Below are 15,400 nucleotides of genomic sequence, written 5' to 3' on the forward strand. Positions count from 1 at the left end.
TTATAAGATGGATGGATTTTAGATATCTACCATTTATTCCAAAACTGTGGCACTGCAACTGCTTTCAAATTGAGAGAAAAAACGTACAATATAAGAGTGAGAATGAATCAACCTTTTCAGCTTATTCTCATAAGCAATAACTCTACATTTTCAGAGGAATACTCATTTTGCCAGACAATAGGTCTGGCACAATAACAAAACTAGGGAGAACATTTATTCAACTGATTGGAGAACAATGCTAACATAGAAAATAACATAAAATACTGCACTTCCACCTTGTGCACATTGAAGATAAGCTGCAACTCCTTAACAAAAATAGAGAATAAAAAAATCCAGCAAATCTGAGCAAAAATTGCAAATATGTTTCTCCGTAGATACAAACTGCTCGAGGTTCAAGATCATGACCTAATGAAAGCAAACAGATAATTAACTTGCGACTATGTTAAGAAAGGGATGTGGAGTTGTGGTTAAAAGTGGTTCAGAACATAATGTTATTTCACTTGATGGAATCCTCGTCTCAGAGTCAGATGTTGTTCACCAAACTGGATCCAGGATTTCAGCACATAATCTGTGTTCACATTCCAGTGCCATACTAAGGCAATAAGCATTTCACAGGTGTCAGCTTACAGATGAGATTTTAAACTGTTGTACCATCAACCTATTCCAGTGGTTCAAGCAGACATAAAAGATTTCTGGAATTGTCCTGATGTTCTCTCTCAACTAACAGTGTAAAAAAGAGATTAACTTGTCATTCATCTCACTATTAAGGTTATTTCTAAGAGGTTATTTCTGTGTTCAAATCTGATATTATTTTTACAGATGTAATAGGTAGTGAATGTGAAGCACTGCAAGACACGAAAGGGTACGATATATGAACAAATCTTTATTTACCACATTTCCTTTCAATGTTTCATGTTATAAATGAAGAATGGTGCTCCACAGAAAAGTAATGTGTGATGCTTTTGTTAAATAACAAGTAAACTATGCCTCAGTATTATGAAATGCTCCATGACTGATTAACAATGCTTTCAAGCTGTGTTCTTTATGTCTATAACAGATTTAATTTTATTTGTCTCTAATCCATCATCAAAGCAATAACATTGCTCACCTCTACTTACTGCCTCCTGCTGTTCAACTGACCTTCATACCCTCCAGAATCAACATTTTGCCAATGAATTCTTACTTTCACTGCACAAAAGCTATGACTCATCCAAACTTTCTTGTCCATTTATTATCCCATAACGTCACAACACCAATTTCCAATGATAGCCCATTCCTCCTTTTCTTTGCAAATTCACTCTTCCCTACCCATTGCCTGTTCTAATTTATAAGCCCCTGCATTGTATTCTCAACTCTAACTTTCCATCCCCTTCTTATGACGCTAATCTCCTTTCATTCCTCTGCTTAGACTCCACCTATGATACCAATATCTTTCGGCAACTTGTACTGTTCTCCCAAACATTTTACTTCTCAGTACTTTAGCCATGCATTTGGTCACTTTTCTTATTTCATTCTGCACCTCTTCATAATGTTGTTTTTCACATTATTGCTTTACTAAACATATCTTTAATGACAGACAATTGCATTATATTCATTTTTTGAAATTATTTGCTAATAATGTAACAGATGTTTCGCATAAACTATTTTCCCATGGCAGGCACCCATTAATAAAACAAAGTATTTCTATGTCAAATAGAGTGCAATATGCTTCTCTAGCAATATGTTGTAGCCTCATTCTCTGGAGAACATCTTCTTATTGTACCAGTGTCATTTTTTTTCACTTCCCACACCTGCCATCTTCGTGTTCTCTTTGATGGAGATTGGTAGTTTCATCACAAATATGTACTAGACTGAAACTTATTTAATCCAGAACTCTTGCAGCTAGCAGAAAGCTAAAGCCTTCCATCTCATTAGTATGTGCATGACTCAAAGTCATATCCAACAGATGAAATAGCAAAAGGCACATGCATTTTAGTTTTTTTTTGTAATTTATGGTAAGCAAACTTCAGCAAAGGCCTGTTCATTAATATCATATTATTCGGTCAATCTATGGTAAATAAAACACTGGGCCCTATGCAACCCACTGTGAAGGAGAGAGCAAATGAAAGAAGCATTCAGAAGTGTTTAGACTTAATGATTAGTAAGAATGTTGAGTCACAGTCATTGGATTGAGTGTCAGTATCTGTGACATTACTAAATGAGAGAAAGTTACCTGTTGATGTTAAATTCATGTGTATTTTATAACTGACTATAGTCATAGTCAGGTACCCAAGGTCAATTTTCAATGAAAACCTGTGTATCACTGTTGATTAGATTAGATCCCCTACATTGTGGAAGCAGGCCCTTCGACCCAACCAGTCCACACTGGCCCTCCAAAGAGTAACCCACCCAGAGCCATTTCCCTCTGACGAATGCACCTAACACTATGGGCAATTTAGCATGGTCAATTCACCTGACTTGCACATCTTTGGACTATGGGGGAAACCAGAGCACCGAGAGGAAACCCACACAACACACAGGGAGAATGTGCAAAGTCCACACAGACAGTCACCCAAGGCTAGAATCGAACCTGTGACCCTGGTGCTGTAAGGCAGCAGTGCTGACCACTGACCCACCATGCTGCCCTATTTATAATGTTAACTGTAGTACTTAATACAGTGAACTGCCACTGAATCTTAATGCAATTTATTTCCATATAAGACAATTTATAGCATGAATATTTAATTAAGGAATTTAAAAATTATTTAAAATTTCTCCTTCACCTCAGTCAAAATGAATGTGTTTGCATTTCTCATGTTTCCATGAGAAGCAAATAATGCTGCCAAACACAGGAGTTTCATCGATCACATTAAGAACAGTAGTTGTTTTTAATTCTAATTCAATTGATGTTCTGCAATATACTGGCCCACCAAAAAACAGCTTTTTTTTAAAATAAAGTCTGTGTCCCTTGTAATTGATACTGTAACAAGATTCATATTTTCATTGGTATTTGTATCTGTTTGGACAAGGACAGTACACATTGAACGACTGGTTAATTAAATGTATTTTTGCAAGAATGATGGAGTTTTATCATTTACATATAAAGTTACTTTCAGCCACTGTGATCATTGGAAATGGCATGCCTGTGTGGTAAATATTTGTTTCTGACAAGATGCAAGTTAGCTTTTTGTACAAAGTTAAAAATCGCACAACACCAGGTTATAGTCCAACAGGTTTAATTGGAAGCGCTAGCTTTCATTAGTGTGCTTCCAATTAAAGCTGTTGGACTATAACCTGGTGTTGTGTGATTTTTAACTTTGTACACCCCAGTCCAGCACCGGCATCTCCAAATCATAGCTTTTTGTAGATCTTCTCGTTCATGTTCAATCTTTCTCGTTCCTAATAATTTAAAGTGCTTAGGTTCCACTCATCATCCTGTAAGTTAGAAGATAAAACCAGCAATGTCTATGGATGTTGCACAAAAAATTAAGGTCGGGGCATGAATTCAGCCTGGATTTTGTTGACTGTGAGCTGACAATTTCGAAACCTATACCTTGCCCAAATAATTCCAGCCGTGGATTGTAAAATAAATAATTGAGATATTAGGCATTCTTCTGTGAGAACATGTGAGTTGCTAACCAGAGTTGGGGCTTCTCTGACATACAGGTAGGGGAGAGAAGGGAAGTGGTTGTAAAAATTCCACCCGGGCAATGACGCTAATCAGGCTGGTTGGCCACATGAGGCAGCGCCTTTCAATTCCGCTTCACTGCGCTTGCTGAAACGGAATATTAGGAGTTGCGTGGAAAAGGGCGCCCCATCCAATGTCGCTTGCCCTTGAGGAATGTGTTCGCTCAGCACGGACAAGCCGTCGCATTACTCTTGTTCCTCACTATTAGCAACACTCCCGATGGTCAGATAATAGCCAGAGGCTAATCATTTTCACGAACAAAAGAAAGTTAAGAGTTCTGCGCAGATTTCACACACCATTAGATGGTCAGAAGGTGAGACAGTGAAGTGCCTGTTCCTTTTGGGTTTAGGGACCATTGTAACTTCAATCCACCTATTTAATTGTACGTTGTGGGGACAAGGTAGAAAGATTAACAAAGAAAAATCAGGCTGAAACATTCTCATATTGAATATCATATTTGCCTTGTTTAAAATCAAGGAGCCGACGGTGACCCTTTGATGTTTATTGTCGAGAGCATATGGTGGACCTGTAGTGTCCCTATCTCTGAGCCTGGAGGCCTGGGTTCAAATACCACCTGCTCCAAAATTGAGTGATAACATCTCTGAACAGATTGATTAGAAAATGCCGAAAATAACACGCCTAGCAGGAGTTTTCTCTAACACTAACCAGGTAAAGGCTGGCCAGGACATCAGAGCTGGGTGTGTGATTACGTGGGTGGGTGTTATTCCTGATGAAGGGCTTTTGCCCGAAACGACGATTTTCTTGCTCTCAGATGCTGCCTGGCTTGCTGTGCTTTTCCAGCACCACTCTGATCTAAACTCTGGGTGTGTGATTAATCCCACTCGGCCTAGGCAATAAAGTGGTGATCTCCCCATACAGGCCATATATACCAGTGTGCAGCATGCCAGCATGGCATGCTGCACACCAGCAGACCCGATGCCTTCTCTGCTTACAGCAGTGACCGCTTGCCCAGGCTTTCACCAGGACATCCTTAATCTCTTGTCTTTCCTAACCCTCCCGTGTTTCTTTAGGTGATTGTCTCTCCACACCCTCGCCCTCAGCCCCCACATCAGAAAATCCCGGTTCCAGTGTCTGAGTCATCACCACCCTTGTTTATAGATCAAGTGAAAAAAACAGTGACGAGGCGACAGCCAACACTTCCTGAAAATGTAAATAATTCTCTCTTGGTGGCGAAGGGCTCAGAATAGTTCTGGTTCCAGCTATGGGCTTGGCTGTGGCTGGAGACGCGATTGAAGCGTCATTCTTTGTCTTGTCTAGCAAACAACAGGGTGGGGGGGGGGGAGGGGGGGCGGATTGATGTTAATATGCCGTGAGTTGCCGTGATCTAGAATCCGCTGCCTGAAACTGTGATGAGTGCCGATTCACCCATAAATGTTCAAGAGGAAGTGAACAAACAATGTAAGGGGGTGAGGTTTCGTAAAGGAGTGGGATTAATTGTACAGCTGGAACAAAGGGTTAGCATAGGCACAGTGGGCAGAATGGTCTCCTTCTGTGTGACATCATTGGAGAGACAGACCAATCCGTATTCAGTTCGGCTCCTGAATGTAATGATGGGTCTGGCTGCGGTTGTCACTCGGGCTTTCGTCGATGTTTCCAGTCGCGGCTGTAGTCTGTGACGGATGGTGCTGATCTCGGAAGGGGCTCCAGTTACTAGTTCTGACCGTGGCGATGTTGTAAACTCGGATTGATTATGTCTCCAGCACTTGTTGTACTACACGGAGATTGGGAGCCGTGTTTTGGATTCAGATGGCAGTAGCCGAATGTCTGTGGCTGCTGTCAGAATTCAGACCGTCGCCCCAGGCCAGCCGGCTGGATGTGTGGCCGCGGTGACACTGTCCATGGTGCTGAAACTCTCTCTCCTGCCCCCAATAAATGAACACATCGCACGTTTGTGCATGAAACTCCCCCCATTCTTCATCAAAACTCAGGGTCCAAATGGCCAGCGTGCTGTGAAGTTGATTTGCGGGAGGGTAGGGGGTTATTCTGAAGGATATAATAACATGATGGGCCCTAACATCTGGACAGCAGTGAATCATATATTTTTTTTTTAAAAAACTACTCCTAAAAAATTCAGCACACAGTGAACTAACCGTGTTCTCACTGCTTTCTGGCGATATTACATTCACTGGAATTACCGAAAGAGAGAGAGAGAGAGACACTTATTTGCACTGTGCGTTCGTGACATTGAATCTGACACAGAGAGAAGTGAACCTAAGTTTTCACCTAAGCAGACATAATTATTCCGTGTGCTTTTGCAGTGGTAATCTTTTTTACTGGGGAGCAGGCGGTTCAGAATCCTTGAAAGAAAATGCATTGACCTGCTATTTGGTACGAGTCACAATAACGAAGCTTCATGATTAAAGAGGTGAAGGTTACAGCCACAGATGGCATGTTTATACTTAACTGGTTTAATCGATTCTCGGGTACTGGAAACATTAAATAGGCAATAACAGAGCAAAACGTAAGCGGTTATTTATGATTCTATAATCGCTTTTCTCTCTCTCTGATGCCTGTTCACAGAATAGGTTTCGACACTCAAACCCCTACCCCCCTCTACAACCTTCATATTAACTGAAGTAAAAATAAATACGAATTGTTTCTTATGTCAATGTCGAGGTCGATACTAGACAAAGTGGGGCAATGGTTACATCTCCAATGGGGCAGAGGAATTCAGGTCGCTCGCCGGTGCTAAGTTAAAACGAAGATGCAGTTCGATTTGGTTTAAACTGAATCCCCGTCGAAGCCGCCGTCCACATCTCATCGCCCTCCCCCACCACCGCACCCCCCAACCCCCACCCCTTTGCCCTAGCACTTATTCCCACAGATTTGAATCAAATTCATGTCAAATCTGTTCAGGGAATCGGTCTGCCCCTTCCCAAAGCCCCCTCCCCCGGGGGGGGGGGGTATGTGGTATGTGACAAAGCGAAGCTTTACAAACCAAAATGAGCAGGAACTGAGCCTAACCTCCCTACCCTCCCGGTCTGTGCGATGCTGAGCCTGAATTTTGTGGAGGGGGTGGGGAGAGGGGAGGGAGGAAGGGAGGGCGGCGGAGGGGGGGGGGGGGTGCTGAGGGTTGCAGAATTAGATGCTGGCAACTTTCACTCTTAAAAGCGAAACGGCCGTGGCCTTAAGGGACGGCCGGAGATCAGTGATATTATGGTGGCAGATCTCAGCTCGTCAAAAGCAGAATATTATATCGTGGGTGAACGCTGGGATATGGAAGGAGTGGGGAAGACACTAGTGTTTCTCCTTTGATCCCGCGGCTGTCTGTTTAAGGGATATCACGCATATTTGAAAATAAAGGTGCATGAAAAGGGCCCTGCAAGGTTGGTGGGGCACAGCAGCATTTTAAATGTCACTTATTTGTATTGATGCTCTCAGTGTCCAAGCTCCCGCCTCTGGCACGGGAGAGCCGGCGGCGAGAGGCTGAGAACTGTTCAGGACTGATGGTCAGATTCTCGCGGGCACAGTGCGCCGTTCGTGCGGTTCATTCTCACAGAGAATTGCCTGCCTTTTCAGAGCGAGGTCAGAACGCTGTCTGATCATTGGCGGTGGGCGGTTCGAGCGCAGGTTGCTGGGTACACTCTCACACTCAACAACCAACTGTCGGCTCTGTGCCTTTCTCTCCAATCCTGATATGGACAAGAAAACGGCCAGAGGTCGTTTCTCTCTCTCGCCGCTAATAGAATCACATCGCTCCTTGCTCACAGTTCAGATCATCAACTTGTGGCTGGGGGGGAGGGAGAGACGGAGCCAATGCCAATGCGGCGCATCCTATCCTTCATAACCCTGTTTTCAATGTCTAATTTCAGTTACAGCACACTGTAAATTTTTGCTATAAATTCTGTGTTACGATCGAGCCCTCCACTACCACCTGATGAAGGAGTGTCGCTCCGAAAGCTAGTGTGCTTCCAATTAAACCTGTTGGACTATAACCTGGTGTTGTGTGATTTTTAACTTTGTTAAGCTTCGGCGATTGGTATCAGTGCAGCACTCAATAAACATTCGCGCTTTTAATACTAAAACTTGTTGCGCCAACAGCCACGCTAATCTCCAAATGCAAAGCACCCCCTGCCACCCTCGCTGCCCCCCCAAGCCCCGCCCCGATGGATTGCTTTACAAACACTGAGACTTCAGTTGAACCTGCAACTGTCCCACTGACGATGTACACATGCTGTGGTTTGATGTCTGACCCTCTCGCCGCTCCCGCGGTTAGTTGATCAGATGTGCCTTGGTGAGGAGCCTGACTCCGAAATGATTTGCAAACAGAAAGCGTTAATTGTTGTCAGTTGTTAAGCGTCAGTTGTTTTCACACCTACATTTCAAATATTGAATCGCGCCGCCGACACTCCAGAGAGAGCTTCGCCCCTGCCGGTTCCCATAATGAACTACCGACTGTAACTATGCATGCGAGAAGAGTTTACCATCAATACCGACCGACACACTCCTACTGCTTGTATCTCACAGTTGTGGCTATTCAAGTCAGTTGGCGCGCTGTCCTAGCTTTAGACCGGATTCTCCTTCATTCCTTTGCCTGTTTACCATTTGGAGCTAACCTTCTCGATTTGAGAATGGGCACGGTTTGGTCCAATAGTTGGATATAATGGGCTGGAAGACTTAGGGGTGAGGAGACATTCGGCTGATCCTCAATGCACATTCATCTCTTAACTCTCTGCCTCTTACGAAGGTGTGTTCAATTAAAAGACTCTGTCCCACAGCAAGCATTTTTTTCCAAAGGAAGAGACAATTCAACATCGCTGAGTATGACTGGTACGTTAACTTCATGTGGAATCAAAACAAAAGTTATTAGCCTGCGGAAACCCTTCTAAAAACAAGAGAACATACACCATTGTGGTTAACAAGGATAGCACTGTCAACAGACAGGCCACAGCACACTCTAACAATTGGGCAGTACTCCCTGATCAAACGGGGAAGCACTGGACTGTTATAAACAAAACAGGACATTTTAACAGCGAGCAGTGGAACAGGACACATTAACCCAGCCACACTGACGGGTCGGCCACACAAGTTTCACAAACCTGCGTATGTGAGGGAGAGCTCAGAAACTGAATGTGTGTGTTGGGGGGGGGGGGGAATAAAAATGTAAAATCTCACCAAATCTTAAAACGTGCGGCATTCCTTGAGAATATCCCATCCACAACAAGCACAGGAAAAGTCTAGTCGAACACTCAAAGATCAGGTTGTTTAGAAGCGGACAGATAATCTTCATGATTTCTTGTATTGAGATCAATTCCAGCGGTTGGTTTCTTCCGGCCCGCCGGCAGCACCTTCTCTCTGGAGCAGCTCGGAATCGATCGAGGGGCGAGCGGGAGCGATCGGAGGGCCCAGGGACAGGATCACGACATGGTCACCAGAGAGGGATCCGAGAGCGAGTCGAACCCATTAGCAATCCCCGCATGTTCTTCACTCGTTCACTGCGCAAAGGAGCACTCTTCCGCTGCAAGGAATGGCGGGACATCCCCGCTTTCCTCAGACTCTGGGCTCCTTGGAAAAATCCATCCACACAAGTCCGGCTCGGCGGCGCTAAAGGGAGGCAGGGGAGAGGGAGACACAGAAAGAGAGGAGGGAGTGAGGTGTCGGAGGGAGGGAGGGGGGGAGAGAAGTGGGAGGGGAGATCGGCACACAAATGGGGGGGGGGGTGGCAAAAAACAAACCCAGTGGTGAGAATCAATACCGAGCGCATTCACGCCGTCAGACCGTACAGAAGAAAGACATAGAGCATCCCACTGCACTGCTACACACACACACATACACATATACAGCCTTCTGACGTGGTGCGTTATAGAGCAGACACACAGACAGACAGAGACAGAGCCCAGAAGCTAGCTCATTGCCGCTACTGACCACACATCCCGAGGAGTTGACATCTACTAGACAAATAACCCGGTGTCCCCTGATCGCTCATTCAGTCACTCTTATTAAAATCCTATTAGGGCCGATGAGCCGGTAGTTCTCTGGCCCCACGATCAACAGCGTGCAAGCGGGAGAAATAAAACAGAGACAGCTACACATACACACACGCACATATATACACACAAATACACACACATATACACACACAAATACACACACACGCACATATACACACACAAATACACATACAAATACACATACACACACATACATATACATATACACACACATACACATATACATACACATATACATACACATACACACAAATACACACATCCACACACACATCCACACACACATATACACACACCTTATGAAAGGGAACAGACTGCGTGGGCAGCGCCGGTTAAGAGTGAGTGAGCAATGCAATCCCGATAATGCTGTAGTTTTGCGGCTGTCAGCCTCAGGGAGGGGGGCTAGGGGGGTCGGTTTCTGTCTGGATGTGGCCGGGAGGTGGGGGCTGCAGTTATGCTATTAACTGGCCCATCGGGAAGCAGTTCAGGAGTTGGGTCTGGAACAGCAATTCTCCTGCCAGTCTCACATATCACCTACAGAAGAGTCACCAATGTGCACTGTCACCCGGGGAGAGGGCGGCCAAGTCACCGAGGCGGCTGGTCAGAAAGCAGGGAGCCCCGCTGACAAATGCGCCGCTTGCGCCGCCTGTTTAAACCAAACCGGAGCAGGATTCAGTGTACGGGGTGGTGAGGGCCGGAGGAGGAAATTGGAAACTTCCAGACACTGTTGCATTCGGAGGGAAAAGCCGTTTCACCAGGATTCAAAAGCTTCATATTCCCCGGGTTTATTAAACCAACCCCGAACTCTCGGAGGTGGATGTCAATCCAGGAATGTCCAATTCGCTCTGCGACCCGTTCACAGCTGGAGCGGATCCAACTCGGAAAGGGGGCGAGTGTCTTTCTTTAAACAGGAATGGGAACCTTTCTTAAAATGCACATTTGCCAGCACTATCTATCCAAACGAGTTCATCTCGTACTGAAGCAGAGCTATAGAGGGTCTGTCCAAGTGCTTTCAATTCTTATCCACGGCTGAACGGTTCCATGGTTTGCTATATTGGTACTCGGTAACCAGCCTGCATTACTGACTGAATTGCAAAAGGTCATGACATTAACTGTCTTTATACAATCCCGGGACACTACCCAAAGGAGTCTGCCGCGCTCCAGTCTCACATTTTGACATTTTAAACGTGTCGCCTCGCTACTTTGTGCTGTTGAAATTGAAAGGCCAAATATCGTAAGTGATTGGGAACCCGGAGGAGCAGACTGGAAGGCAGCAGCGGGGCACAGTGTCTGCACCAGGAGCGAGCGACAGGAGCAAGGGCAATGACGGCTCTGCAATGAAAGCAAGAATTGGAGCGACCCCTTCCGTTCACATCGTCAACTGCAAGCTCCCGTCCAGGCTCAAAGCTTCCTTTTGTGATAGAAACACGAGTAGACATAAAGCAATTGACTCCGCAGGTTTGGGGATTTTTTTTTTAAAAAAACGACCAGCGCCAGTGAAAACATGGATCCGATACCTGCCAACGCAGCCGCGATAAGAAACCAAAGAAAAACTGTCTCAGACTTTCAGAGTCGCACATCCAAATCGCGCGGATGTATAAATGCAATCGCTTGTAGGGCTTCCCTTCACCTGCGGCTTGGATTGGGGTTGGAGAGGGGGTGTACTGAGGGTAAATCTGTACTACAGCTGGGATTGGAGTTGGTGAGGGGGGTGTACTGAGGGTAAATCTGTACTACAGCTGGGATTGGGGTTGGTGAGGGGGGTGTACTGAGGGTAAATCTGTACTACAGCTGGGATTGGGGTTGGTGAGGGGGGTGTACTGAGGGTAAATCTGTACTACAGCTGGGATTGGGGTTGGTGAGGGGGTGTACTGAGGGTAAATCTGTACTACATCTGGGATTGGGGTTGGTGAGGGGGTGTACTGAGGGTAAATCTGTACTACGGCTGGGATTGGGGTTGGTGAAGGGGTGTACTGAGGGTAAATCTGTACTACAGCTGGGATTGGGGTTGGTGAGGGGGTGTACTGAGGGTAAATCTGTACTACAGCTGGAAGCGCAAGCAGCTCGGGGCTGCCGGCTGGCTCTGCAGAAAGCGGGCAGGCTTCGGCCAACTTGTTCATTCATTGGCAAGAGTCTGCCCACTGAGATGTGGGGCTGTGTGTGTGTGTGTGTGTTGGGTGGGTGGGGGTGTGGAAGTCTGTGACTTCTATGGATCCTAATTTACAGTGAGTTGGGGGCGGGGGGGGGAGGTGGGGATTGAAAATAAACACCAGCCAAGCAGCTCACTAAAATAAAAGCATCTAAAAGAAACCCTGTGCGCACACTAGAAAGCCGCGCCGGGATGTCAGCCCCACACCTCTGCCCATGTTGAAACTCAAGTCTTCCCCGGCCACTTCACCGAATGACCGCCCGGTCTGTTTTCACCTTTAGTCTGTCCGTGCGGGTTGTTGCTGTTGCCAAAGTGTGGCCAACTAAACCTTTCCTTCAAATTAAATCCCCTCTCCTTCCCCGTACCTGAGTGCAGCCTTGTGTGTGTCTGTCTGTGTGTGTGTGTCTCTGTGTGTGTCTGTGTAATTCCCTGAGCATGATGTTCAGCTCATTCCGAAAGGGTGACAGAGGGAGCCCGATTGCAGCCAATATCTTACACAGATACAATACACAGAGAGAGATAAAACCAGTTAGCACTCACATTTGCGTCAGGACCCTCAAGCCGGGCCGTGCGGAGTCTCTGACAGTGCGGGGTTGGCAGGTGAAAGTGAACTCTGTGTGTGTGTGTGTGTGTGTGTGCACGCACTTTCCCCCCAATCCACTGACTGAACGATCACTGCGTTTCTCAACTCCAGAGCGGTTTGGACTTCCCTCCAGCCCCGCTTGGAAAGTACATGGCATTACATGGCACGTTTCACTGAAGCGCCCGCACACGCACTGTTTGTGTTTGTGTGTGTGTGTGTTTGTGTGCGTGGGTATGTGTAGGTGTTTGTGTGTGTGTGCTTGTGTGTTTGGGTGTCTGTGTGTTCGTGCTTGCGTGTGTGGGTGGGTGTTGTGTGTGCCTGTGTGTGGGTGTGTGTTTGTGTGTGGGTGTTTGTGTGTGTTTGCATGTGTCTGTGTCTGGGTGTCTGTGTGTGTTTGCATGTGTCTGTGTGTGTTTGTGTGTGGGTGGGTGTTTGTTTGTGTCTATGTGTGGGTGCGTGTTTGTGTTTGTATGTGTCTCTGTGTGTTTGCATGTGTTTGTGTGTGGGTGTGTGTTTGTGTGTGTCTGTGTGTTTATGTGTGTCTGTGTGCGTGGGTGTCTGTGCATGTTTGTGTCTGTGTGTGGGTGTGTGTTTGTGTCTGGGTGTCTGTGTGTGTTTGCATGTGTCTGCGTGTGGGTTTGTGTGTGGGGGGTGTCTGTGTGTGTTTGCATGTGTCTGCATATCTGTGTGTGGGTGTGTGTTTGTGTGTGTCTGTGTGGGGGTGTCTGTGCGTGTTTGTGTCTGTGTGTGGGTGTGTATTTGTGTGGGTGGGTGTGTGTTTGTATGTGTCCGTGTGTAGATGTGTGTTTGTGTGTGTGGGTGTCTGTGTGTGTTTGCATGTGTCTGTGTGTGGGTGTGTGTTTGTGTGTGTGTGGGTGTCTGTGCGTGTTTGTGTCTGTGTGGGGGGGTGTCTGTGTGTGTTTGCATGTGTCTGTGTGTGTGGGTGTGTGTTTGTGTGTGTGGATGTGTGTTTGTGTGCGTGGGTGTCTGTGGGTGTTTGCATGTATCTGTGTGGATGTGTGTTTGTGTGTGTGGGTGTCTGTGGGTGTTTGCATGTATCTGTGTGGATGTGTGTTTGTGTGTGTGGGTGTCTGTGGGTGTTTGCATGTATCTGTGTGGATGTGTGTTTGTGTGTGTGGTATCTGTGTGTGTTTGCATGTGTCTGTATGAGAGAGAGAAAGAGAAAAGGCGAAGAATGGTTTCTTGTCATTCAGCCGGTTCAAGCCGAGCCAAGTCAGCCTTGGCCGTCTTTGCCAGCGGCCACGACTAGTGGGGCATGTTCAATGAGCTGGCCGCCCAGCCAGGGAAGACAGAGCATCCTTATGTACAGTGCACACAGTGAGCGCTTCATGTGCATTGTTAAACAGAGGGAGACCGCTTTCCGGAGAAAACCACTTCATTAGTCTGGCCTGCAGTTCAATCAATCCACAAAACGCGTTCTGATCTGTTTCATCTATTCACAAGGCGAATGGGGGGGGGGGGGGGGGAGGTGGGTGTGGAGAGAAAAACCGCCTCAAAGTGCCGCCACTCTATTTGAAAGGTGCAATCAATCCATCTCCCCTCTCTTTAAGTAGATCCTCTCAAAATTGGACCCTAAGTACATCTCCAACAAGAGTAATCGCGGCGTAAATTAATATTTGTTTTGGTTTGGCAGGAGGGGGAAAGGCAATGTTTCGTTACTGAGAAAGAAAAGCGAAGAGAATCGCAGTTTAAAATGCTGGCGAATGCCCTTTCACTCGTTACCTCTAGTTTGAGAGTTCGATTAACCTCTCTCCTCCTATCTCTTCTCAGTCAGTTTCTGGATGCACGTTCCCAGGCTCGGGTCCCGTTTACACGGGGAATCGCTTCGGTTTTAATTCCAGCAGAGCCCACCCGTGAGTTCAGTGAACAGAAGGGGGATCTCTGCTCCAGTCCGCACGGAAATGTGTGTGTGTGTGAGAGAGAGAGAGAGAACTGAGGGCACAAGCATTCCCAACAATGGGCTGGGTTAATGGATCAGCACAGGTCAAACGCTCCCTTTCACGCATATCGAATTTCCCCGATTTTTCCCAACCCGGATGGAGTGGGCGATATTTGTAACCAAACATAAATTCGGTTGCACCCGACCTAAGGTTTTTGTTTCAAGAACAAGGGACGACAGTAACCAGAAGTAACGAGCAAACAGACAAAACCGTCGAAATCTGAAGAAAAAATGTTTGACACAGGAACGTGGGGCGCAGTCCCCGCATGTGGGCTCGAAACCTCTAATCCCCATCCGAGCTGTTAGTGGTACAGGTTGTCTTGTGAAATAAGTTTGTGCATCATTTTAACGCTCTGGCCACAAATTCAGATGCTGCCCGGACTTTTACCAGCCAGATTGCAAATGCTTGCACCGTATAGCAAGGGGACAGAGTCAAAGCACACGTACCTCACCTCCCCTACTTCCCCCCACCCACCACCAAATCCCCCCTCCCCCCCCACCCACCCCTTTTTGTGAGGGTCTTCACGACCCCCATGAATGTGCTGGGTTCTCCCAGCTCTGAGCCGAGTGAGGAGACTCGGCAGCTGGGAGCGGCCACTCCAACTGATGCGCTGTGCTCTCAATCCCTTTGTGCACTCGTTAGCAATAACCAAACGTGGGAGGTTGGGGGGGGGCGACCGGGGTGGTAAGTGCATCAAGTGACCCTGCAAGGAGGTGAGGCAGAAGTTAGGTTTTCACTGGAACGCTCTCAGCTCTTAAAATCGTGGACCAGCAATAATTAAAGCGTTTAACGGGACGAGAGGCTGAGGAGAGAGAGGGAGAGAGACCGTGTGACCAGACCTCCAGGAGCACCTCTCCCAGTTGGCAACCCTTATCTTCAGCAGGTGTCAGCGCTGGGCAGGGAGTTAACCGCTGGAGGGTTAATGATTCCCGTGGCTTTAGGTGGAAGGAGTTTCCCACTGGGAATCACTATCCTCGCATTGTGGAGTGGGTTTAGTGGAGAGCGAGAGACCGGAGCCAAGAAAATCATGAAATAATCAATAACGCCTGAAGTTTCACTTCCAGGACT

At 46.7% G+C, this 15,400-nt stretch overlaps 1 protein-coding gene across 1 annotated transcript in view; it reads right to left on the minus strand.

The window, feature by feature from the left end:
* LOC132836998 (glutamate receptor ionotropic, kainate 2-like) overlaps nt 1-8,954 on the minus strand; it is a 423,698-nt gene extending 414,744 nt beyond the window's left edge. Inside the window, exon 1 of the mRNA XM_060856620.1 lies at nt 8,804-8,954. Coding sequence (XP_060712603.1) covers nt 8,804-8,918 — 115 coding nt within the window. The 5' untranslated portion in view covers nt 8,919-8,954. The remainder of the gene's footprint in view (nt 1-8,803) is intronic.
* Between the last annotated feature and the right edge of the window lie 6,446 nt (nt 8,955-15,400).

Source organism: Hemiscyllium ocellatum, chromosome 3 (assembly GCF_020745735.1).
Source record: "Hemiscyllium ocellatum isolate sHemOce1 chromosome 3, sHemOce1.pat.X.cur, whole genome shotgun sequence".
Classification (NCBI taxonomy): domain Eukaryota; kingdom Metazoa; phylum Chordata; class Chondrichthyes; order Orectolobiformes; family Hemiscylliidae; genus Hemiscyllium; species Hemiscyllium ocellatum.